This window comes from Crocuta crocuta, unplaced genomic scaffold (genome assembly GCF_008692635.1).
Source record: "Crocuta crocuta isolate KB4526 unplaced genomic scaffold, BGI_CrCroc_1.0 scaffold96, whole genome shotgun sequence".
In the NCBI taxonomy this organism is placed as follows: domain Eukaryota; kingdom Metazoa; phylum Chordata; class Mammalia; order Carnivora; family Hyaenidae; genus Crocuta; species Crocuta crocuta.
In genome coordinates this window covers 2,288,148-2,311,537 of record NW_027531522.1, presented here as the reverse complement: position 1 = coordinate 2,311,537, position 23,390 = coordinate 2,288,148, and the positions used below count along the sequence as shown (strand labels likewise).

At 44.0% G+C, this 23,390-nt stretch overlaps 1 protein-coding gene across 4 annotated transcripts in view; it reads left to right on the top strand.

The window, feature by feature from the left end:
- Window positions 1–23,390, top strand: part of KIAA1217 (KIAA1217 ortholog) — a 297,582-nt gene that overhangs the window by 211,826 nt on the left and 62,366 nt on the right. For 3 of the 4 annotated variants that reach the window (XM_077772488.1, XM_077772490.1, XM_077772489.1), the window contains one exon: window positions 22,379–23,211. In XM_077772488.1, the coding sequence (XP_077628614.1) occupies window positions 22,379–23,211 (833 nt within the window). Of the gene's footprint in view, window positions 1–499; window positions 555–22,378; window positions 23,212–23,390 lie in introns of those variants that run through there. The other variant, XM_077772491.1, reaches the window with a different exon arrangement.

Sequence of the window (23,390 nt, the reverse complement as noted above, 5' to 3'; positions counted from 1 at the left end):
TATCCAGAACAGGGTAGAGATTTTCTTCCTCCCTAGCTGCTGCCAGTTATGCTTTATTTTATTTTCTAAGAAACAAGAAAGGGTAATATATGCACATCTGATATACAGCTTCCAAGCGATACAAATCTCATCTTTCCTGNGGAGCCATATTGTATTTATAAACATCACGTGTTTCCTTGATATGGCTTGCAGTTTCTGCCAGACGGAACACATGGAAGAAACATTTCTAGTTAGCTCAGCATTGGTTTTAGTTATGCTGATTTCCGGGACAGGAAAAATGCCTTCCTACTCAGATTTAACTTTCATAGAGTAGAAACAAAACCTCTGAATGTCCGTGAAATGGTTTTAACAAGGGTGGATACTGCTCCTTTAAACCACATATTTTGACTAAAAGCTTCCTTCTGTAAAAAAAAAAAAAAAAAAAAAAAAAAAACCCAAGCCTTGCATTTAGTCACCATAAAGGCAGAGCAGGAAGCATTCGAGAGATGGGTTTCAAGGTCTCTGCAAGTCTAGAAAGTTTCTTCTAGAAGAGAAAGGTTCACGGAAGATGTAAGGTAAGAACTGTACCTTTATAAAGAAATGCCATTGTCAGAATTATTTTTGTCAGGCTGTGGGACCTTTGCCTCCAACTGAGGTAGATCTTCTGTATTTGAGCTCAATTCCATGAAGAATTGAAATTCCAGGTTTTTAATTTTCACTTTTGACAAACTGCTGAAAGGGAAACTTCTTATTTATTGGCAATAGTCTGTTTTTTAAAAATCCATTTAAATGACATGTGGGTGCCTTCCGTCTCTAAATCTTATGATCCAGTTTCTGCTTAACCTTATCACTTAAAAAGCATTGAAGGTGTCAACCTTATCTGCTAGTGTAGATCTCATCAAGGTATGTGTTTTGTGACCATTTTCATGAAGATGTCGACTTGCGTTTAACGTAGAAGATTTGAAGATGTGATAGTGTGGGAGGGAGACCTTAGTCTGTGTCCTTCAGCATTCCAGGGAAAATGATTTGGTGGGTTTTTTTCCTTGTGAAAAACACTTTAAATTTTAAATTAAAAATAGCTCTCGTATCTCGGTTTTGACTTCTTTAAAAGAAATAGCCCTGTAAGCTTTACGAGTAACACTTAAAACTTCTAAGGTTTTATATAACAGACATAATCCTGTTATGTCAGGTTTATTGATTGCCTGAAAAAAAGTCTTTGGCAGAAACTATATTTACTTGACATAGCTGTTTTGTCTTATTCATGTAAGAGTTAAGTCACAATGTTTTGCATTTTTAAAAAAGGCATTCAATAGGGCAATTAAATTAAATTGTCAATTAGTCTGTTTCCCTTTAGAGGTTCATGCGTGCATGGATCTGCTTATCCATATCCTTCTGGTTATCTTTACCTCATTTTCGAGAGGAATTAATAAGCATGAAAAGTTGTTATCGAGTGTGGTCTAAGTAATATATATTATTTCATTTAATCACCAGAATAACTCGATTTCATAGGTACAGTTATACCCATTTTTAGATTGGAAAAACTGAGGCCAAGAGACTAAATAACAAGATCACACACGAGTAAGTAGAGAGGCTGAAGTTCAAACCCAGGCTGACTGTCTCCCTAGTAGGTGAGAGCTCTAAGTCTGAAGTCAGATACAAACAACTTAACTTGAAAGTAATGACAAACAAGCAATGCTTATGTGGCTCAGGATAGATTATTTAGTACAGTTTTGGAGGGGTTTTTTTGGTTTGTTTGTTGAGGTCTGTAGCATCCAAAACCTACTATCAGACTGGTTGTTTTGCTGGAGACTTGGTTACAACTTACTCTGAGGGAAACGAGAACGGTAAACAGTAGACAGCGTGGGGATAGTTTTAGACAGACCACCCTTTCCCCTTTGCTCTTTCCTTCTTTGCTCCATGTGCTGTGCCACTCGGAAATGGTTTTCATGGCCCCGGAGCAGAGAGCTTATTCGTGAGCCTGATCTGGAAGTGAGAAAGTGTCTTTGAATGGAGAACTGCCTACATGCTGGGCTCCGCAGTCTGTCAGGCTCCTGGCAGAGCGGCTGGGGGAGGACAGGGAGAATGCTGAAGGCGGAGGGTTCTAGAATCAGGGCAGCCCGCCGAGCCGCCTCGGGGCCAGGGACTGCTGCTCCCCTCACCCCCTCCTGGAGACCGAAGCATCCACCCCAGCCACAAAAATATCCTGGTGATTTGTGATGCGAAGTCATCATTGCCAACAGCGTCAACAGGGGATGCAGCTGTTCTCCCTGCACTTGGACTTCGGGACCGAGACAGCTCGCTTCCAGCCCCGTTTCTGCAGGAAATCCGGGGCTGCCTGAGCAGCCACCTCAACTGCAAGTCGATTGGAGCAGGACCTTCCCCTAGCAGGTACTGGGGTTATTCCCAGAGAATCCTGTGTCAGTGCTGGAGAGTTCGGGAGAGGTTTGCACCACACCCTCCGCCCTTTGATATCCAAACCGCATCCCTTTCCTTGGCTCCTGTAAATACAGATGTTAGCGGAAATTGCCTTTGACTGGGAGCATATGTCCTGGTTTTCAGGTTGTAACCCGTGCACCTACATGCTGTTTTCTTCCCGGGGGTTGCTTTTCCAGCTTCGTTGTGGGTCCCCATCAGAGTAGCCCAGACCGTAGAAAATTGGTTCCTACCACGTCTGCACAGGACCCCCTCCGTCCACGATCTTACCCGATAGAGGGCTTCCAGGTGACCATTCTTTCCTGTACACTTTTTCTAAAATGTCTCAGGTATGTGTTGCTTTTACTTAAATTTGTGTGTGTGTGGTGGGGGCGGGGAGTGCATGTTAGTTTTTTACAGAGAAAAAAATGTTTTTAAGGTACATCCATATCGACTGTTCGCAAGCCATTTCCTCCTTGCCCTGCTTCTCTTCCCATCAGGCTGGTGATGATCCCTTTGGCTCACGTGTCATTTGTAGGAGCAATACTCTGTCTGCTTCCGTAGATTTGGGACAGAAGAGATACCTGACCTAGTAGTTGGTACCACTTCAAGCAACGGGCCTGACTTATTCGGAATCCTAGGGTTTCGGAGGTGGAGAAACGGCCCTGTGCATCAGCTTTTAGACTCCATTCACCTGTCAGTGGGACTCAGGGGCCAGCGTGGTTACAATGACTTGGGGTGACAAGATCGCATAAGGCACAAATATAGGCCTGGAGCCCAAGCCACCTGTCCCTCAGGCTAGCCCTTTGTCCATCCCCAGGGCTTCCCTGCTTTTGCTCTGGTCCCTCTGGGTTTCACTTGATTGATTTGGGAAAGTGCCATCTACCTTGACTTCTCATAGCCAGCCATTGTTGTAGTTGAATATAGCCAGGCCTCACCTACCATCCAGAGCAGCACATGTTTAGAATGGGGCCAGAGCTCATTAATTGGAAATGTATGGGCCTGGACCAAAAATAAATGGATTTTGAGCTAACCAGATTGAGATGATCCAATATTTTTATTGAAGGAGAATAAGCCATCAAGTCATCTGAGAAACAGCAGCTGCTTCAAATTATGGGACGCTTTGAATGAAACAATACATACTGGCTTAAAAGGGTTGTGTAGTATTATAACCTTGTTCTCAAACGTCAGCCTCTCTGCTAAGGAAAATGGCTCCTACCCTAACTCTGTTTGAAACGTTAATGTATTTCCACTTGGACGGCTTTCAAGGTTGTTTTTCACTTGGAACCAGTGATTTTAGGTGGCACCTAGAAAAACAGGTTTTGAAATTTTAACAACTGTATGTTTTAATGAGTATTAGAGAGAGAAGTAGCACAGAGAGTTGAGAGTTAATGAATATTTTTCCTTCACCACAACTAAGGGAAAAAAAGTCAATTTAAAATTGACTTGGGGCACCTGGGTGGCTCAGTCGGTTAAGCGTCCAACTGTCGATCTCAGCTCAGGTCTTGATCTCAGGGTTGTGAGTCTAAGCCCTGCATTGGGCTCCACCCTGGGTGTGAAGCCTCCTTAAATCAGTCAGTCAATAAGTCAATCAATAATAACATTGACTTAAAGAAAATTATTAAATGGGTAATAGCACAGTTGGCATGAGAAAGTGGCCAAAATGGTGACCGTGTCTTATTGTTGAGTGAAGTGTAAAAACCGAGGCTTTGAGACCAAGGGGGGTCGGGGGTTTGTGAAGACCCAGTAAAATGTCATTAAAGAGTATATGGTTGAAAAAATGAACCGTTTTGATGTCAGAATCAAAACTAATTCCTGTTTAAGAGTTCTCAAGAACTCTAGCGCCTTGTCATTTGGCACCAAAAAAAAAAAAAAAAAGCTGTTCATTAAATCATTTTTGTGCAGCTTTCTTGATTTGAGGCTCTCCAGTGAGAAGGTGCGAATATCCAGTGTACCACTAAAAGCCAGAGGCACGCCTTCTCATGGCTCAGGCAGCACTAACTCACTCCATATTCCTGAAATACAAAAAACAAGGTTCTCTCAGTCGGTTGATTGACACATGCACTCGGTTTCTTCCTTTTTATTTTTTTGTTACCTGTGAAATCAAAGTCCATGCTTTCCCCTGTTCTGAGTTAACTCTTTGAACCTGTACCTTTTCATTTGCCCCTGAAATCACAGGAAGAACAGTCAAACACAAACCCAAACAGCAATAAGAAATCATAATGATGTCCATGATGAGGTTATTCCTAAATAGCAGGGACTTGCTTAAACTTCAATGCATGTTTTTCATAAAGCAAGCCTCCAGAACATTAGGTATCACAGTCAGGGTGCAATGGCTTCATCTGGGATGAGCATCCAGAGTCGTGCTTTGCCCCGACTCCCCAGAAGGAAGGCGACCGAGAGAGCATTCTGTACACGGTGGACTCCTTGTAGGAGGGACTGGGAGAACATTCTGGATACATATCTACAAAGTGGATACCATTTTTGCTTGCTTTTAAAAGCAAAGCTAAAAATACATTTCCTAGCAGCTGTGTAACTGCAAAACAAAAAAAAATCTGCTTCACTGCAGTGCAAATCACTTACTAGATATCTCCAGGGTTCCGATCTGAATGCTTCAGAAATTTGCTTTAGATTTTATTGTATATATTTAGACCAAGGAGCCTATTAGCTTGCGATCTGGGTGAACCTCCGCATTCTCATGAAAATGAGAAATGTGCCACTCCGGGCAAACCTAAGGCTATAATTATGTTAATCTGGCCATTTTAAGATTGAAATATGTTGTTTTAAAATGTTTCTGTATTTTTATTATTCGTAACAATGATCCGAAGAAATTCAGTGAAATGCTAATAAGTTCTTGCTTAGTGTCACTTTGTGACTAGAGCATAAAAACGGCTCAGATGGGCTCTTCTGAGGTTTTTATTTTTGACAGAGAATTCCCATGCATAGATATATAGTCTATCTTAATAATATAAAAACCACCCAAACCTTTCTGTGTATTTCAAATGTAGATGCAGTGAATATATGTGAAAGGCCATCTTGACATGTAAGTTCCATGACAGCATTTTTACACTTGCATTAAATCACCACGCTTTGCAATAAACAAACAAATAAATTACCACAGTTCACGAAAGAAAAGAAAAGAAAGAAAGAGAAAGAAAGAAAGAAAGAAAGAAAGAAAGAAAGAAAGAAAGAAAGAAAGAAAGGAGGAGAAGGAGAAGAGAAGAGAAGAGAAGAGAAGAGAAGAGAAGAGAAGAGAAGAGAAGAGAAGAGAAGAGAAGAGAAAAAGGAAAGAGCACCAAAAACTATCTTGTGGGCAAGATAAATGTTTTTCTATCAAGGACTAACCTAAAGCACACAGATCCCTGTTTTTAATATAAATGTGGGACAAGACTAAAATCGACAATATAGTTGACATTCTAAAAGCATCCAAAAACTTGTGTCTAGCTCATTGGTTCATCCTTGCCCTCACCAACGAAAACTATTATTCTGGCCTCAGGCGAGATTCATTCCCAAAGAGAGGTTCTTCCAGGTGGCCAGATGGGAAGGAAAATGAAAGGGGAAAGAGTCAACGCGGAGATGTGGGTAATGGCCCATCTCACAGTTTTTTTAAACACCTGATGTTTGAATCTCTCTCAGTATGAAGTTGATTGGAAATCCTTTATCGAGCCTGATCCGGCTTCAGAGTCGCCAATTAATTCAGGAATGGAAATGAGGAAAAGCACTTTCTTGACTATGAGTCCATCATGTATAACTGGACTTTTTTCTCAAGGGTCTTTGGAATAGAATACAGCATGGCGCTCTCCCTTTCAGAGTCTCCATTCATTCTTTCTTTCTGTGAGCTCATGTATCTCAACAGGAGAGTGTGTCATTCTCATCATGCTCCTATGAATATATTAAAGTGAATATTATCCATTCTATTCATTTTGCTCTCATTTGAGTGAGCCCATGAATGCTTGTGGGCGATTTTAATAATAACCCATGCAGTTCACGCTTCTCTGCGTGCAAGTCATACAAGAATAATTCAGCTCACTTGATGTTCACAGAACTAGGAGGTGTTCCTGAAGCAACTGAGCAGCAAAACGAGAGGCTCAGAAAAGTTCAGTGGCAAGGCCACAGTCATGGTGGCGATTGCACAAACGAGGAGATAGTCAGGAGGAGAAACAGAGTGTTTTCATTCAGCATCCAGTACTCATTCCGCTACAACCTACCTTCCTTGGGCATCATGGTGGGGAGGAGTACTGATGGAAGAGGATGATTAGACCCTTAAATTTTTGGTTTGTTTGTTTGGGGAACTAATTTGTAGACTGCAGCCTATTGAAGGAAAAGCTGAGGCTGAGGGTCATCAGAATGAAGCCAGTGTCTCACTGTGCCAATTATAAGAAACTCCCTTTGTCTGTTTATTCACCCGTCTTCCTGTCCCCTCTGGGAGAAACTTTGTCCCTATGTTGTTTTTGAAGTGAGTTGAAGGCTCTGGCTGCTGGTCATGAACTTTGAAAGGCTCTATAGATTACAGAGCATTTTCTTCACCTGTCTTGCCTCCTGTGTGACAGAGGATTCTTTTCTTTCAGGGACAGTGGTTTTGTGTGTGTGCCAGGGGGTGGGGGGGGGAGTTGTGGCAGTGGGGACAACTAGACCATGTCCACCCCCTCACCCGATATGGAAACTTTGTTGTATGGACTATGACTTCCTTTTTTTAAATTGTTTTTAATGTTTATTTATTTTGAAGGAGAGAGAGACAGAGACAGAGCATGAGCGGGGGAGGGACAGAGAGAGAAGGAGACACAGAATCCAAAGCAGGTTCCAGGCTCTGAACTGTCAGCACAGAGCCCAACGCAGGGCTCAAACCCACGAACTGTGAGATCATGACCTCAGCCAAAGTCGGACACTTAACCGACTGAGCCACACAGGTACCCTGGACCATGACTTCTTTACATGGAGTCGCTGAGCTGGTAGCTCTCTGTTTCTCATGAGCTACACAGATGTGGGAACGCAGGGCTTCGTTCGAATGTAGGAATGCCCACGGTCCGGCAGTTCTTGGGACACAGGGAAGCAGATCCCGTCTCGGAGGAGGCTTCTGGCAGTGTTGGAATCTAGTGGGAAGCGGTGACTGGCTAACCTCCCCCAGCTGTCGAGCAGGGCAAGGCCAGGCAGGGCGTGGGCGGAGAAGCTTGCCAAGCCCAGCCTTGGGGTATGCTCGACTCCCAAACTGGTTGTCTTTCAGGCTGTTATTTATCCAAATAAGGAGAAGTAGTGGGTTGGCTGACCATCTCAGATTTCCGGCCATGTCCACTGGCTTGCTGGCTGACTTGACGTGATATTTGAACTGAAAACCCAAAGGTATTCCTTTGAAATAGAGCCCTCTTATGGGGCCCGTGGAAATCCTGGGGTCATCACTTGGAAGGCAGTTTTTCCCCACATTTGTAGATAACGGTAATATGGTCTGATCTCTGTTACTGTTCTCTTGTGTCTCCTGTAAGATCTGATAGAGATGACTTCGTTCAGGTATTTCTGAACCCGATTTTACATGGTGAGAATATTGATCTTACTGATCCCTGAACCACTGCCTTCCTTTGAAGAATATTCAGAGAAGATCCAGCCTCCATACTGATTTCTTAACACTCGAGTATAAGATTTTTCTGGCACTTCATAGATCCTGGCCCTGTTATTTGACTTTGGGTAAGACACTTGAAGTCTCTGGGCCCCAGTTCCTCATCTGATGGGAATCTACTGGGAATTCAATGAGCTGATTTTGGAAAGCATTGGCAAATAGGAAGTCTTCAAAAATATTAGTTTCCTTGCCATTGTTCCATTTTCTCCTGGCAGATTTAAAGTATTTATTTATAGAGAAATTGTAAGTAATTAATATTGTCGCCGAAAGTCTAATAAGGTCAGCTTTCTGAATTAGGATTTAACCAAACCCACAGTAGAATGGAGATTTTGTTGGGAGCTCCTCACTCCCCTCTACTCCCTAGAGCAGTGGTTCTTGAAGAACATTCCATGGACCAGCAGCTTAGCATCACCTGGGGACTTGTTAGAAATGCAAATTCTCAGGCCCAACCCTTGACCTACTATCTCAGGCACTCTGGAATTGGGGCCCATTTATGTGCTTTAGTTTAGCAAGTGATCCAGGTGATTGCAATATATGCTAAAATTGGAGAACCATTTGTTGTTTGGGTCAGAGGTCTACCTGTTCCTCTCACGCAGTGCGCAGTTCACCACCTCTCATCTCTAATCACGCCTTCCTTCCTGCCTGGAATACCCAAGAAAACAACCTCTTTCTTTCTCTTCTACTGAAGTCTTGCTTATAAATTATGGATTCATTTAATCTCACCTCTTCAGAGAAACGTTCCTCAGCTATCCCAGCTAGAAGAATCTTACTCTCCTGTAGATTCTGAGAGTATTTGTGTCTTGCACTCAGTAAACGCTAGCCAGAGTTATTCTTGCTTGGTCTTATTTTGAATATTCATGTATGTACCTCCTTATCCGTACTAGAATGTAAGCTCTTAAAAGGTAAGAAGTGTGTCTTCAAGATACTTCTGCCCCCTCCTCAGTCCTAACCCTGGGCTTTGTGTATAGAGTGGCTACTTAGTAAATATTTCATGGAGACACAGAATGTGATCCTGTAGAGGTAGTCTGGATTAGACTTCTGGTTGATGGGTAATGAACCTGATGTTAGCATCTGGTTCCGAAGGCAGGTTCCAACATGCTGCAGTGACTGTTGGAAGACACCCTGAGTGGGGACATCCAGGACCACCGGCTTGGTCCAGACTAGCAGCTGTTTTTTGCCACAGACTCCAGTGAAACCCAAGGAAAACAGACACATTTTCAAAGATATATTCATTTACTTTACAAACCTGGATCCTTTTAGATTCTCTCATAACTAATGAGACCTGGGAAATTTATGAGCCTATATTATGATACAACAAATGGCATTTCTTTTCAGGCTTACAGGAGAGGATTTTCTCAGCTCACATGCTCGGTACACCTGGGATACCCACGGAATTTCTTTTGGGTTTGAAAGCTGCTTTGGCTATTGCTAAAGAGAAAGTTGTTTGCTAAAGAGAAGAGTGATTGGCTCTTCTGAGACCACAGAGAATTGGCACAAGGGATGTTTTGATCTGGATCTCCCATTGTTGTTGTTTTTTTTCATGTTTATTTTAAGGGAAAATTGAACTTGGTGGATTTGTGAATTGTTGTCCTTCAGTGTTATCCTCTGGGGCTCCTTCCCTCACGTGATCCTTGCTGCTTTTGATACATTTGCTAATATTGTTCAGCCGAAGGTCAAAATAATGACAGAACTAAAAAATTGTACATCAGAAGCCTCTTGTTTTAATTTATTTTTGTCTTTTTATTTATTTTTAAAATTTAAATCCGAGGTAGTTAACATATAGTGTAGTAATGATTTCAGGAGTAGAATTTAGTGATTCATCACTTACATACAACACCCAGGGCTCATCCTAACAAGTGCCCTTCTTAATACCCATCACCCATTTAGCCCATCCCCCACCCACCCACCTCCACGCCAGCAACCCTCAGTTTGTTCTCTATATTCAAGAGTCTCTTATGGTTTGCCTCCCTTTCTGTTGTTATCTTACTTTTCCCTCCCCTCTCCTATGTTCATCTATTTTGTTTCTTAAATTCCACATAGGAGCGAAATCATATGAAATTGTCTTTCTCTGACTGGCTTATTTCACTTAGCATAATACACTGTATTTCCATCCACGTTGTTGCAAATGGCAAAATTCCGTTCTTTTTGAATGCCGAGTAGTATTCCATCGTGGAGCTATATCATGTCCTCTTTATCCATTCACCAGTTGATGGACATTTGGGCTCTTTCCATAATTTGGCTCTTGTTGATAGTGCTGCTATAAATGTTGGGGTGCATGTACTTCGAATCAGCGTCTTTGTATCCTTTGGATAAATGCCTACTCGTGCAATTGCTGGGTCATAGGGTAGTTCTATTTTTGATCTTTTGAGGAACCTCCATACTGTTTTGCAAAGTGGCTGCACCAGTTTGCATTCCCACCAGCAGTGCAAAAGGGTTCCCCTTTCTCCACATCCTCTCCAACATCTGTTGTTTCCTGAGTAGTTCATTTTAGCCCTTCTGACTGGTGTGAGGTGGTATCTCATTGCGGTTTTGTGTAAAATTCCCCTTTAAACTGGTTCCGCCAGCATAACTCCCCTTATTCCTTGCTAGTAGAGTCACCACATGCTTTGCTTTGGTTGATATGAAAACAGAGCAGAATACGGGCAGTGGGCTGATGCCATTAGAAGGGCCATGATTGTAACCTGGGTCCACGGGGGCCATTGAAGAAAAGTTGCGGGCAAAGAGGGAGATGTGCAGAGGGACGAGGAGTGGACCTGAAGGGCGTACACGTACCAGGGAACACTCGGTGTTCAGACACTGGGACTGCTAAGACACTGCCACAGGGGTCCTGGGGTGTGACACATCAGTGACAGACCAAGAACAGAAGACTTGTCATCTACCACCCATCAATTTGTTCACACACCATTTTTTCCCAACTGAGAAATACCTATCCTTAAGCTACATCTATGAGCATAAAATTCTATACAGATTGTCATCAGTTTGTTGAGATGCAGTGAGAATGTGTCATATCATCAAACTGAGATTTTTTTTCAAAAATTCTTACAATTGAGGGGCACCTGGGTGGCTCAGTCGGTTGAGCATCCGACTTGTGATTTCGGCCCCGGTCATGGTCTCGTGGTCATGAGTTTGAGCCCCACATAGGCTCTGTGCTTGCAGTGAGGAGCCTGCTTGGGATTCTCTCTCTCTCTCTCTCTCTCTCTCTCTCTCTCTCTCTCTCTCTCTCTCTGCCCCACCCTACTTGTGCTTGTGCTCTCTCTCTCTCAAAATAAATAAACTTAAAAAATGACAAATTGTTAAAAATGTTTAATAAAAATGTTCTTACATTGCTGGGACTAACCTCAAGCTATACAGTGTTGTATCAGATTTTTTCACTTACAATGTAATCAACTTGGTCAGTTTTCCTAATGAAAGTTTAGAGGGGCAGAGCATAAAGTGACAAAGTAGTAACCCTTTTTCAGGGACTCATACACTTCTGAGAGATGTGGTCCCAGGAATGTCGCTCAATATTGGGATTGGAGTCATCAAGGTGAGGAAAGTTAATCAAATGAGATGTAGACATTTTAACTCATAAGTAATGTGGCATCTGTGACTACATCATGTGTGTATACAGGTTTACATATATATGACTAGTGATGTAGTGATATCTATGTAGTGATAATCAGTGATACAGAATATAGAAGTACGTGTACGTAAGTGTAATGTACATAAACATATACTAACATACATGTAACTAATTTTGAGGAAAGCAGATAAAACCCAATAGTAATCAAGAGGGTGTCTCGATAATTGGACCCAAAGCCCCCTGAGATGTCTATTATTTTTTTCCTGTGCTGTGAAAATCTGGATCAGGGAGTGAAGCAGATGAGGTACGTCTCAAACCAGGTTTGCCATGCTGCAGTTCAGAGCTCAAGCAGATAAATGTTGAGTAGTCCCTGCAGGGAAGGCCTTTGGGACGCAGTGTCTTAGAGGACATGTAGTTTCCCACTTAACTTGTGAAGGAAGCAGGGACATGGCCTGAAGATGGCCATTCTTGCTGCTTCACGACTTTGTCACTGTGCAGAGATGGGCGAGGTCCATAACTCCTAACACTTCCTTTTCCTAACCTATCACATGAGGATAGGAATATCAGATCTGTTGTGTTTCACTGATATCAGAGGCCCGCAAAGTAGAATCACAACTGTAAGCTGCAGACTGCCGGATGATTATCCTGTGTTTGTGGCTGTGTGTGTGGTGCCTGTAACCATCTAAAATCCTTTATGGAATAAGAAACATTGTCCTAAACAAAGCAATGTATTTGTATTACATGTTGCCGAGTCCATGTTGACAAGCTAAATGGGAGTTCAGAGAACAGTCAGAAAAGGAAAAAGTCAAAGGCACTGAAGAGTTCTACTTGGGCAACAGAAAGGACTTACCACTAGGAACAAATCTAGAAGCCCCAAAGGAATATGCATACACAAATAGCGTCCTTACAGGAGGATGTACAGAAAGATGGAGATGAGAAACAAGGAGTTATTTGCTCTCTCTGTTACAAGTGGTAGAAAGAAGATACTGTTCTATAAACTGTAACTATTTTAGGTGCAAAAGGAGGTTGTCTTTGGCCTGGATGATCCAGGAGTTTCCCAGAAGAAGATTGAGTATCAGTGAGAGAAGCACATTTTTCTTTTATCTGCCCTGCAGCTCCACACAGTTACTGGCTGTGGCTTGGGAGCTAGGTGATTTATTTAACATGATTCTCGTCCGTTCCAGACCGGGGTCTTTAATCACCATTGGACAGTGTTACGTCAGCCGGGCCCTGGTCCTGGAGGGCTCACCAGCACTTCCCATCTCAAAATATTTGTGGAAGTAATGCTCTTCTTAAATACAGCCATCAGCCAGCCACTGACTGGACCGTCTCTTTGCTGAGAATTTAATAATTTTGGCAGCAGCCTGTCTGTCTCGTGTCTGGCAGACATTCCATTTATGATCAAATGAAACATTAATAGTTTCACGAAGACCTCACAAATGACCGCCTTTGCGATTTTAACAGTGTAAGCGAGATGAACTTGAAATTTCCCAACATCATAATTACTTCCCTTCACAATGCCCTCTTCGTGCTCATAAGCACATTTTAGATTTCCTTTTACCGTATGTAATTTTTTAAAAGCCAATAAAGAAATGAATGAGAGGGAGGAAAAAGAAATAAATTTCACAAGACTGTTAGCCTTACTAAAGCATAAAAATTATTTCCTGTTGAGGTAATACTGAATATTTACTAGCATATTCTTTTTTAATACTAACTCAAAAGAAATAAATGGCTTCCACTTTGTTTATCGTGCCAGTTAATGAAAGGAAGAAGGGGAATCAAGAGTAGAACACTCCATACACCACTGGGAAGAACAAATTCACAAAGGCTGTTGCCTCCCGAAGTAGGTCATGCAGAGGAGGGTCTGGCAAAGAAAGGACGCCAGAGTGCGGGGACTTAGTGGTTGGCCGCACCCAGACTGAGCCACATTTTGCGGCGAGTGAGCCTGAATGAGCTGTTCTCTGGAGAGCACGAGCCAGACAGGTGAAGTCAAATTCTGCACAGCACCAGGACATTGCTTAGGAAATTATCCTCCCTGGTCCCTCAGCTGGCACTCAAGGACCTTAGGGTATCGACCCCCCCGCACATCACCCCCCCTGCGAGGGTGACCTGTGTGCCTCTTACTGGAGGTATTTAACTCATCCTGATTCACCGCAGGATTGGGCTGCTTTCAAACTCCTGACAGGGACTTAACAGCTCTTGTGATGACGAGGCCATGCATGTCCTTTCCAGACTGTGCCTTGAAGCGTTTTAGAAAAGTGTAAGGAGGGGCGCCTGGGTGGCTCAGTCGGTTGAGTGTCCGACTTCGGCTCAGGTCATGATCTCATGGCCTGTGGGTTCAAGTCGCACGTCGGGCTCTGTGCTGGCAGCTCAGAGCCTGGAGCCTGCTTCAGATTCTGTGTCTCTCTCTCTCTCTCTCTGTCCCTCCCCTACTCATGCTCTCTCTGTCTCAAAAATAAACATTAAAAAATTTTTGAAAGAAAAGAAAAGTGCAAGGAAGTTGCTTTGCACATGACAGGAAGGAAGAGACGAGAGAGGTAAACCAGACCTTCTCACACTTTGCTCCCCCCGCCTCGCATGGCACCTGGGTCAACAGAAGCCACCTGTCTCTGCCACGGCTGGCACGAATTCCTGTATTGTGTATGGCGTGATGCACTTAGCGGAACAGCAGTGAGCGCTCAGTGCATCTGTTTTCCAAGGGGGCGGGGGCAGCGTGGCCCAGACACCGCACATCCATCCATCCATCCATCCATCCTTACAAGGATGCGTAAGCTTGCGTAAACAGCAGGTAAATCAGTACAAGAACGATGCTGGTTAGGACGTCTGATGCCGGAAATCAAGGTCTTCAAGGAATGTGGTAGGGGCGGAATCATGACCTGATCAGACCAGGGAGACCAACCCCTACATCCCCCTTCCTGGAAAGCATGTGTTTGAAGAAACAAAACCTGCCCAATGTATGCCAGACACGCCAGGAGCTGATACCGTGTGCTTCCCAAACTCTGGTGAGAACTCACAAACTCCTGATGATTAGATTAAACCTCGAAACAAGGGTTTTTGTGTTCCTTCTCCTCTTCTCCCACCTCTTAGATGGCGTCTGTTACAACCACTTCATGCAAATATTGTTTCTAAGGAGACATCTTAGGAGGGTGACGGTGTCCTGTCTCCCTCCCTTAATCCCCACAAAGCATTTTGATGGCAGTAAACAGTTTTTTTTAGAAAGCCTGCAACAGTGACTGGATTTGAACCTGAGAGACGTCATGGAATTCTTTGGGTCAGCAAGAACAGCCTCTAAAAGCCTTAAAATGTTTGAAAAATGCACAGGCTTCCCAGAGCGTGGTTGCGGGGTGTGGAGCGAGGCCAGCGGGTTTCCAGCCCAGCATTTCGAGTTACTTTGTCGCTGGATTCCCACTTGGATCGCTTTCTTTTCCCGTCGGTCCCTGAGGGCTCAGAGAGCATGGTGGTGATTAAACAGAGCATACCCGCCAGCTAAGGAAATGCTTTTTCTCCCTCACCTTTTGTGAGTGAGACGTTGATACCTGTCCTCTGCTCAGCGCTGCACAAGCCACTTCTTGTTAGGAACACACCCCTTCTGGTGCCTGTCGTCCTGCAAGAGATCAGCTGCATTGACAGCAGTTGCCGTTGGGGGTGGGGGGAGGGTCCCTGGAGACCGCCTTGGCCTCTCCTCCTCTGCCATGTTGAGGGGTGACGCAGAAGGGCCCCAGCTCCCTTTCTCGAATCCCCTCTTGGCGTAGCCCTGGCTTTCCCTTTCTCTTCTTTCAGGTATGTTTCCCAGAATGATCGTACTTACTTGCCTGGAGCTGGGTAGGAGTGATTAATGGCCGCTCCCCAAAGTTCAGGCTGGTAAAACCAGGCTGGTTAATTAATAGCCAGCCTCCTTCATCACCCTTCTGTTTTCTTTCCGCTGTTCCACACGAGAAGGGGAGAGGCTTACGTTCCCCTCACTTGCCCATCCACCAACTTCAAAAGTCTGGCAGCAGAATGAGTGTTGGGTGCTTCCTGGTCTACCTAGATTTTCCTCAGCAGATCACACTCTGAGAGTTGGTCTGATACGGTAACAGGGTTTCCGATGGCCTTGTGGCGGCTGGTCGTCGGGTTCAATGATCCTGTTTGCCTTTCAGTCCAGTCTGGTTGGTAATATTGCCTTCGCTGTTAACCCATTTACCTAGGCCTCTCAGAGTCTATTCGTTGGTGTGTGTTTTCCATGTAAGCAATTGTTAAAGGCCTGAGTCACCCGTGAGGTAGCCTGTGGTTGGATGTGAGCTGAGGTTACTCAGTGACTAATTTCCAAGGGGAGGAGAAATTGGCTTATCATGGGGAGGACTACTTTTCATCCATGGCTGTGACAGCCTCACTCAGAGGACTGGGTGAAACAAAATGGTTTTGACTGGTTGTAAACACTCAAGCTGGGAGCATTTTAGGATCTGTGGCCTTTGAGATTTTTTTTTTCCCTGAAGACAAAGCTGTCTAAGACATCCAAATGTGGAACTGAGGATTTAGATGAAGCCAGCAAACAAAGGACTCGCGTAATTGGGAGCTGAGCCAATGTGCTTTTTTCACGGCATTAGTTTTACAGGTGATTTCCGTAAGAAAAAGTAAGTGGCTTTAATTATTTGAGGTTGAAAGAGTCTCATAAGAATCCTTTTCAGTTTTGTCCGGTTACTTCATTGTGTGGGCTGATTGAGTGGTGTGTTTACAAATTCTAGACTTGGAAGGGTGGGGTTTGAAATACAATAAACTGTACAGAATACTTCCTTTCCGCAAAGCATATATATATATTTTAAATACTCCACAAAGAGACGTGATTACATGAGACAGTTTCCCAAAATGATTTGGAATAAACATTTTGCATGCTAGATTTTTTTTTTTCCCCGAAACAATTTTAAGATTTTTGCCCCTTCTTATCTTACATTCAGGAAACTTCTAAATGAGCAATGTTTGATTTAACTTACTGTGTTTTGGGGAAATGAAATATAGATATGTTGTGAGGATTCCTAACTCAAATTTCAGGTAATTAATTTGAAACTGCCCCCAGATTCTTTCTGGCCTCTGGGAAGTATGGCCCAAACAGCTTACTGCGGTCCGTGCTGTGAGTGGGGACAGCAGCCTCTCAGCCAGGGTCGTGGTGCTGAGCTCCGGCGGAAACTCCACTGTTTACAAGAACTAGAAGCACTCAACCGAGAGAAAGCAGGGATTTGGGCAGTAATGGCAGGAGGGACAGGTGATGCTCAACAAAATAAGGCGCAGAGTGAGAATTGTCTGCTTCATACATTGCCGGTGATTCTAGTGAAGATAAATTAATATTTTCTTTATCTGGGCCGAGGTATAGGCAAATAGAGATCTGAGGTGTGCAGCTAAGGTGTGGAGAGAACCTTTATTCCTGGGTTTAGGTTAACTTTTTCTTGATGGGAAATGAAATTCTTCAAAGCCCACATAAAGACATTAGCGTTGAGGGGCGCCTGGGTGACTCAGTCGGTTGAGCGTCCGGCTTCGGCTCAGGTCACGATCTCGTGGTTCGTGGGTTCGAACCCCACCTTGGGCTCTGTGCTGAGAGCTCGCTCAGAGCCTGGAGACTCACTGTCTTCGGATTCTGTGTCTCCCCCTCTTTCTGTCCCTCTCCTGCTCACTCTGTCTCTCTCTCTCTCTCTCTCAAAAATAAATAAAAAATTATTTAAAAAGACATTAGTGTTGAAAGCTTCTGGGACAGAAGTGTCAATGACACAATGTATCCAATATTTGGAGAGAAATGACATGATGGGATTAGTGGCCTCAGAGACTGGTGGGAGAAGAAGCGAGTCAGATATACTAAGGTGAGTCACAACTCTGTGTGTGTGTGTGTGTGTGTGTGTGTGTGGTTATTTTACTTTTGAAGTTTGATATAATTTTCTCCTTAAGAGGTCTGACTTCGAGGCCTAACGCAGGAAGAACTCAATATGCATTTAATGCCATTTCTGTACTCATTAGGCAAAAGAGACCAGGTAAACAACAAAACAGAACAAAACTATGTGGGTGGCTGATTCTAGGAAGATCTCTCCACGGAAAGAACACTAACATATAAGGCTGGAACTTCCTAAGATTATGTATTATAGCATCTTAATCATCATCCTGATTGTCAACCAGAGAGTGAATAGCTCCCAGAATATACAAAGTCCACTTTTTACTGGAAAAGCAAGTGGCCTCCTTGGGAGATTATAGTGAAGACTTGAAAAAGATTCTCTTTTCATCTCTCCATTGCTTCTGTCTCATTTTCAGAGTGATTGCCTTTAGTTGGTCCATATCCTCTCTTGTAGGAATGTCAGTTTTCACGTTTTAAAGGTTCATCCTAGTTGTAGGTTTAAAACATTTTCCCACTGTCTAATGGAAACATTGTGTCATTCTCTTCCTGGGCTCTCTGTATAGCTGAGGATGAAGTTATCATGGGTTCTTTTTTTCATGGGTCTTGTAATGTCAGTCATAGTTTGGCAAAGCAAGATAGGAAGGAATTCTGCCAAAGACTTCCAACCTCAAAGTCACCTGGATTGATGGAGGCATTCCATCTTAGGTCACCTGTTCTGTCACGGCTGAGTCCTTGTATTCACCGCCACTGCAGATGACTCAGGTGGACAGTGATTCTTTCCATGACCCTGTTGGGTGATGGCAAGGTTAGTTTGAAGTGGACAAGACAAGGTTGATATGCAGCACTACCAATGGGTACCGGATGCTGACTGCATACAGCTAGGATCCATCCTTGTTGACTGAAGTCCCACTCTGGTTGCTTGGTACCCGTATAATATTAGCTACTGGATGTTAAATATTTTGACTATCACCCACATCCCCATTTGAGTGCACAGCATATCAGAATTGCTGCTGTTACCTTTCTTTCTGAATTCATCTATACGTAACATCAAGAAAGTCTAATGAGATTTTTGTGTGTTTTACTTTAGAAGTTAGTTATATAATATACTTCCTAACCATTTCTTTTCACGTCACTAATTTTGGTTTTTTATAATATCTATGCAGGTATCTCGGTTTTCTTTTAAACTTTTTTTTTAGTGTTTATTTTTGAGAGAGGGACAGAGACAAAGACAGAGCACAGGTGGGGGAAGAGCAGAGAGAGAGGGAGGCACAGAATCTGAAGTAGGCTCCAGGCTCTGAGCTGTCAGTGCAGAGCCCAACACAGGCTCAGACTCATGAACAGCGAGATCATGACCTAAGCCAAAGTTGGCCATTAACTGACTGAGCCACCCAGGCTCCCTGGTATCTGTGTTGTTTTAAAAGAAATTTACTCAACTTTTCATTAATTAAAGTTAATTTTATATTTTCCTTTCATTAATATTCCTTATCCTTCTAGATAGTTCTGTACTATTTGCCAGAAAAGGAGCGGGTAGGGGGGGCATTCGCTGTGTTAATTGGGGTCAGAATCCCCCATATTCTGATGTAATCTGAGGCCAGATAAAGAAGACTAAGAGTTTGGGTTACTGTTTATCCAAAGTGAGTTCTAGACATTTGAAACCTTTTTTAAAAAATGGTGTCAATGATGAGAGTAGTTTCCTACCTTTTGTTGCACTTGATTTGCCTTGAGCACTCGCTGTGTTATGTTTTATACATAGCGGCATGTTTGAATCTGTATGAATTTATCTTTACCTTCATTTGGATTTAATCTTGCGTTGTGTGGTCTGACTGGGGAGATTGGCCAGATATGTGCTGCTGCCTAAGCCGGTGCCTCTTGTATTTCATGATCTATGAAGTCCTGCCTTACTTACCAATTCTTCTTTTCACTGAGTCTTGCCTTGTGGAAGATGGGATGGTAGAGATATTTACAAAGGATCTGTGTAGACCTGCTACAAAACCTCTGACATATGGTACCTCAGCCATAGTGGGAGGAGAATCATGTATATCATCACACAGTGACCTTGGGGGTGCCCTCCTGGTCTAACACCCTGAGCACCTGAGTCATGAGGGTGTCAAGTAAGTGAGCAGAGAGTGGCCCATGTGGGCTAGAGCTTATGATGCACCTGGAGCCAGACCTTGACCCTCAGCCTTGGTTTGGATCCGCAAGGGCCAGGAAATGGGGAGGGAGTCCCAGGGGTGAGGACAGCCTGAGGATGTCCCAGGTTCGGTTTAGAGGCAGGGAACAGACTAGCCTGTTGTGGGATGTGTGTGAGGCTAATGGAGATAAAATTGCAAATGCACGTGAGGAGCGTGCATACTCTGGGGCCCCTGGAAACAGGTGGCCGCCCCAGGGGATTGAGGAACCAAATTAGTGATACACGGGTAGCACACTCTCACAAGGTCCCTTTTGGTTGCTACATACGTGCATCTTGCTTGCATTTTTTATTGGCCATTTCCATTAGAAAATCCACCATAACGTGTAAAACTTCCGGGTTAGGGATTCTGCACTGCTGAGTTCTTCCAGAGACAAGATAAGAGATATATGCTCATCTAAGAGATATACAGAGGAATGTACCTTCTCCTGGGCAGGAACTTGGGGGCTTTTTTAGAACAATGCCTGGTTCTTAGCAAGTGCTTGTAAACATTGCTTACTAAGTGAATGAATTTATAAGATAAGGAATTGGTGTGTATTCAGAACATCGCTCTCTGTTTCATCTTCATTCAACCTTCTCCTGTTGCCTCTGTTTTTTTCTTTTATCCCTCCCCACCACTCACACTGTGGGTCTTTTGACTGCTCACTTTGCTTCTGGTCCATGTGAGCCCACTTCCTCTCATGCCCCTACCTCACCCACCCCCCAACCACTCATGCTCCCCTTGTCAAAAGTCTGGATGGCAATGTATGGGCTCCTGTAATGGTACAAATAGAACTGGAAGAGTGGGCTTGGGAGGTACCAAAGCTGTCCATCCTTTCCCTATAGCCATCTGGAGAATCCCAGTGAGTTGGTTATTACCCTCTTTGGCTTTGACCTCAACAAAACGTATCAACTGTTCATATTTTGAATTAATTTGTATTTTTTATTCTGCCCCTTCTTCCACACAGTAGTGTAATTGCAAATTAGTTTCCCTTTGCCCCCTTACCTTGATTCTTTTTTGGTGGAGATATAATTGACATGTAACATTATATTAGTTTCATCAACATAATGAGTTGATATTTGTATGTATTGCAAATGATGGGCAACAGTAAGTCCAGTTAACATCCATCACCATACATATTTACAAATTTTTTTCTTGTGGGAAGAACCTTTAAAATCTACTCCTCTACCAACTTGCAAATATACAATACAATATTATTAATTATAGTCACCATGCTATACATTATATCCCCATGACATTTATTTTACAACTGCACATTTATACCTTTTGACTGCCTTTACGCATTTCACCCAACCCCAGCATCCTGCCTCTGGCAACCATCAGTCTGTTCTCGGTGTCTATGGTTCTTAACTCATTGATTCTGTACTCATTGTTTTTTCCAAAAGAGAGTTAGTGGAAGACCGGGTGGGAGTCCTCACTCTCTTGAACTGGATGGTAATGACACCACCCAGAAGTCACTGCCGCCTAGGCAAGAAGTACTTGGCTTACGATGGCCAACTCCATCAGTCTCTTTATCACTAGGCAACCCCAGAGGGGCTTTCTTAGGAGTCCCTCTCTTCACCATGCCTGAGATTCCTTTCCCTCTTCTCTCCCTTACATCACCCCCTCCCCCGAGTTGTGCCTTCAATTGCATTCTTATCTCTCAGATCATGATTTTTTCCTAACCTCTTGGAGCTGATTTCTCCAAGGCTCAAGTAGAGGGCAGGTGAATTAATGAAACTTACTTCCACATTTTCCCTGTGCATCTCATTACCCTCTCTGTCCATGTCCCTATCTGCTTAGAAAGATAAGATGCTTAGTAACGATTTTCCAGGGCTAATACTAGAAAATGGGCCCCAGACAAATTTTAGAAAATAAAATTTTAGCACTTTTGATACATTAGATCCACATTTATTAAGTGTGTCTAAGACTCTATGACCTGAAAAAGTAAACCACTGCACTGTTTTCCCCCAAAACCTCACAATGTTGAGCTCTTTATTGGGTGTATTGTTGCTGTAACTAACTACCACAGACTTAGTGGCTGAAAACACCAAAAATGCATTATCTCACAGTTGTTGAGATCAGAAGTGCAGAATGGATTTTACAGGCCAGTATCAAGGTATTGGCAGTGCCACACTCCCTGTGGAAGCTCTTGGGGAGAATCCATTTCCTTGCCTTTTCCAGCTTCTAGAGACCACCTACATCTCTTGACTCCTGGCCCCTTCCTCCATCTTTACAGTTATCAGCAGAGCATCATTTAGTCCCTCTCTCTGACCCTGACTCTGATCCCCTCCTCCCTCTTTCACATATAGTAGGGTAACATTGTGCCCATATGGATAATCCCAGCCAATCTTCCCACCTCGATATTCTTAAAAAGGACCATGTGGGAGAAGAAGGGGAAAAATAGTGGGGGAGAGGGAAGGAGGCAAACCATGAGAGACTCTTGAATGCTGAGAACAAACTGAGAGCTGATGGGGGTGGGGGAGAGGGGAAGGGGGGTGANGGGGGTGATGGGCATGGGGGACGGCACTTGTTGGGATGAGCACTGGGTGTTAAATGTAAACCAACTTGACAATAAACTATTTAAGAAAAAAAAAAAAGGAACATCTGTAAAGTCCCTTTTTGCCCCTAAAGGTGACATAGTTCTAGGTTCCAAGGATTAGAGTATGGACACCCTGCTGAAGGAGGGGCCATGATTCAGCCTGCTGCCTCAGGCAAGCCATACTGTCACACTGAGACATCTCTACAAACATGAATATCAAAGTGGATTTTCTGACTTCTTGTTTTATTTTCAGATGCAGAGAGAAATTGTTTATGCAAGAGGAGATGGCCCTGGCGCTTCTCGACCCGGATCCACAGCTCATCCACCCCATGCCATTCCAAATTCTCCACCATCCACTCCTGTACCCCATTCCATGCCTCCTTCCCCATCCAGAATTCCTTACGGGGGCACCCGCCCCATGGTTGTCCCTGGCAACGCCACCATCCCCAGAGACAGACTCTCTAGCCTGCCGGTCTCCAGATCCATCTCACCCAGCCCGAGCGCCATCTTGGAAAGAAGAGATGTGAAGCCAGATGAAGACATGAGTGGCAAGAACATTGCAATGTACCGAAACGAGGGCTTCTATACCGATCCTTACCTTTATCATGAGGGACGGATGAGCATAGCCTCTTCCCACGGTGGTCACCCGCTGGATGTACCTGATCACATCATTGCATATCACCGCACGGCAATTCGCTCAGCGAGTGCATACTGCAACCCTTCTTTGCAAGCAGAAATGCATATGGAGCAGTCATTGTACAGACAGAAATCAAGGAAGTACCCAGATAGCCACTTGCCTACCCTGGGCTCCAAAACACCCCCCGCCTCCCCTCACCGAGTCAGTGACCTGAGAATGGTAGACATGCATGCCCACCATAACGCCCACGGGCCCCCTCACACCCTGCAGCCAGATCGGGCCTCTCCAAGCCGCCAGGCCTTCAAAAAGGAGCCCGGCACCTTGGTATATATTGAAAAGCCACGGACCAGTCCAGGATTATCCAGCATTGTGGACTTCGGCCCACCTCTAGTTGAGAAACAAGTGTTTGCTTACAGCACAGCTACAATACCCAAAGACAGAGAGACCAGGTAAGGTGCTGAGGGTGGCTGCGGGTGGTCTGCGCCCACGCCCGGGAGTTACTGAGGGCCGCTTTACAGAGTCAAACCGAGGGAACAGGTGTTGGTGGAGCACCGACCCTGTGCAGCGTGCCCTGCGGATGCTGCAGAAGCCACAGAGTAGCATCGAAGGCTATTGTTGTCTGCAAAGA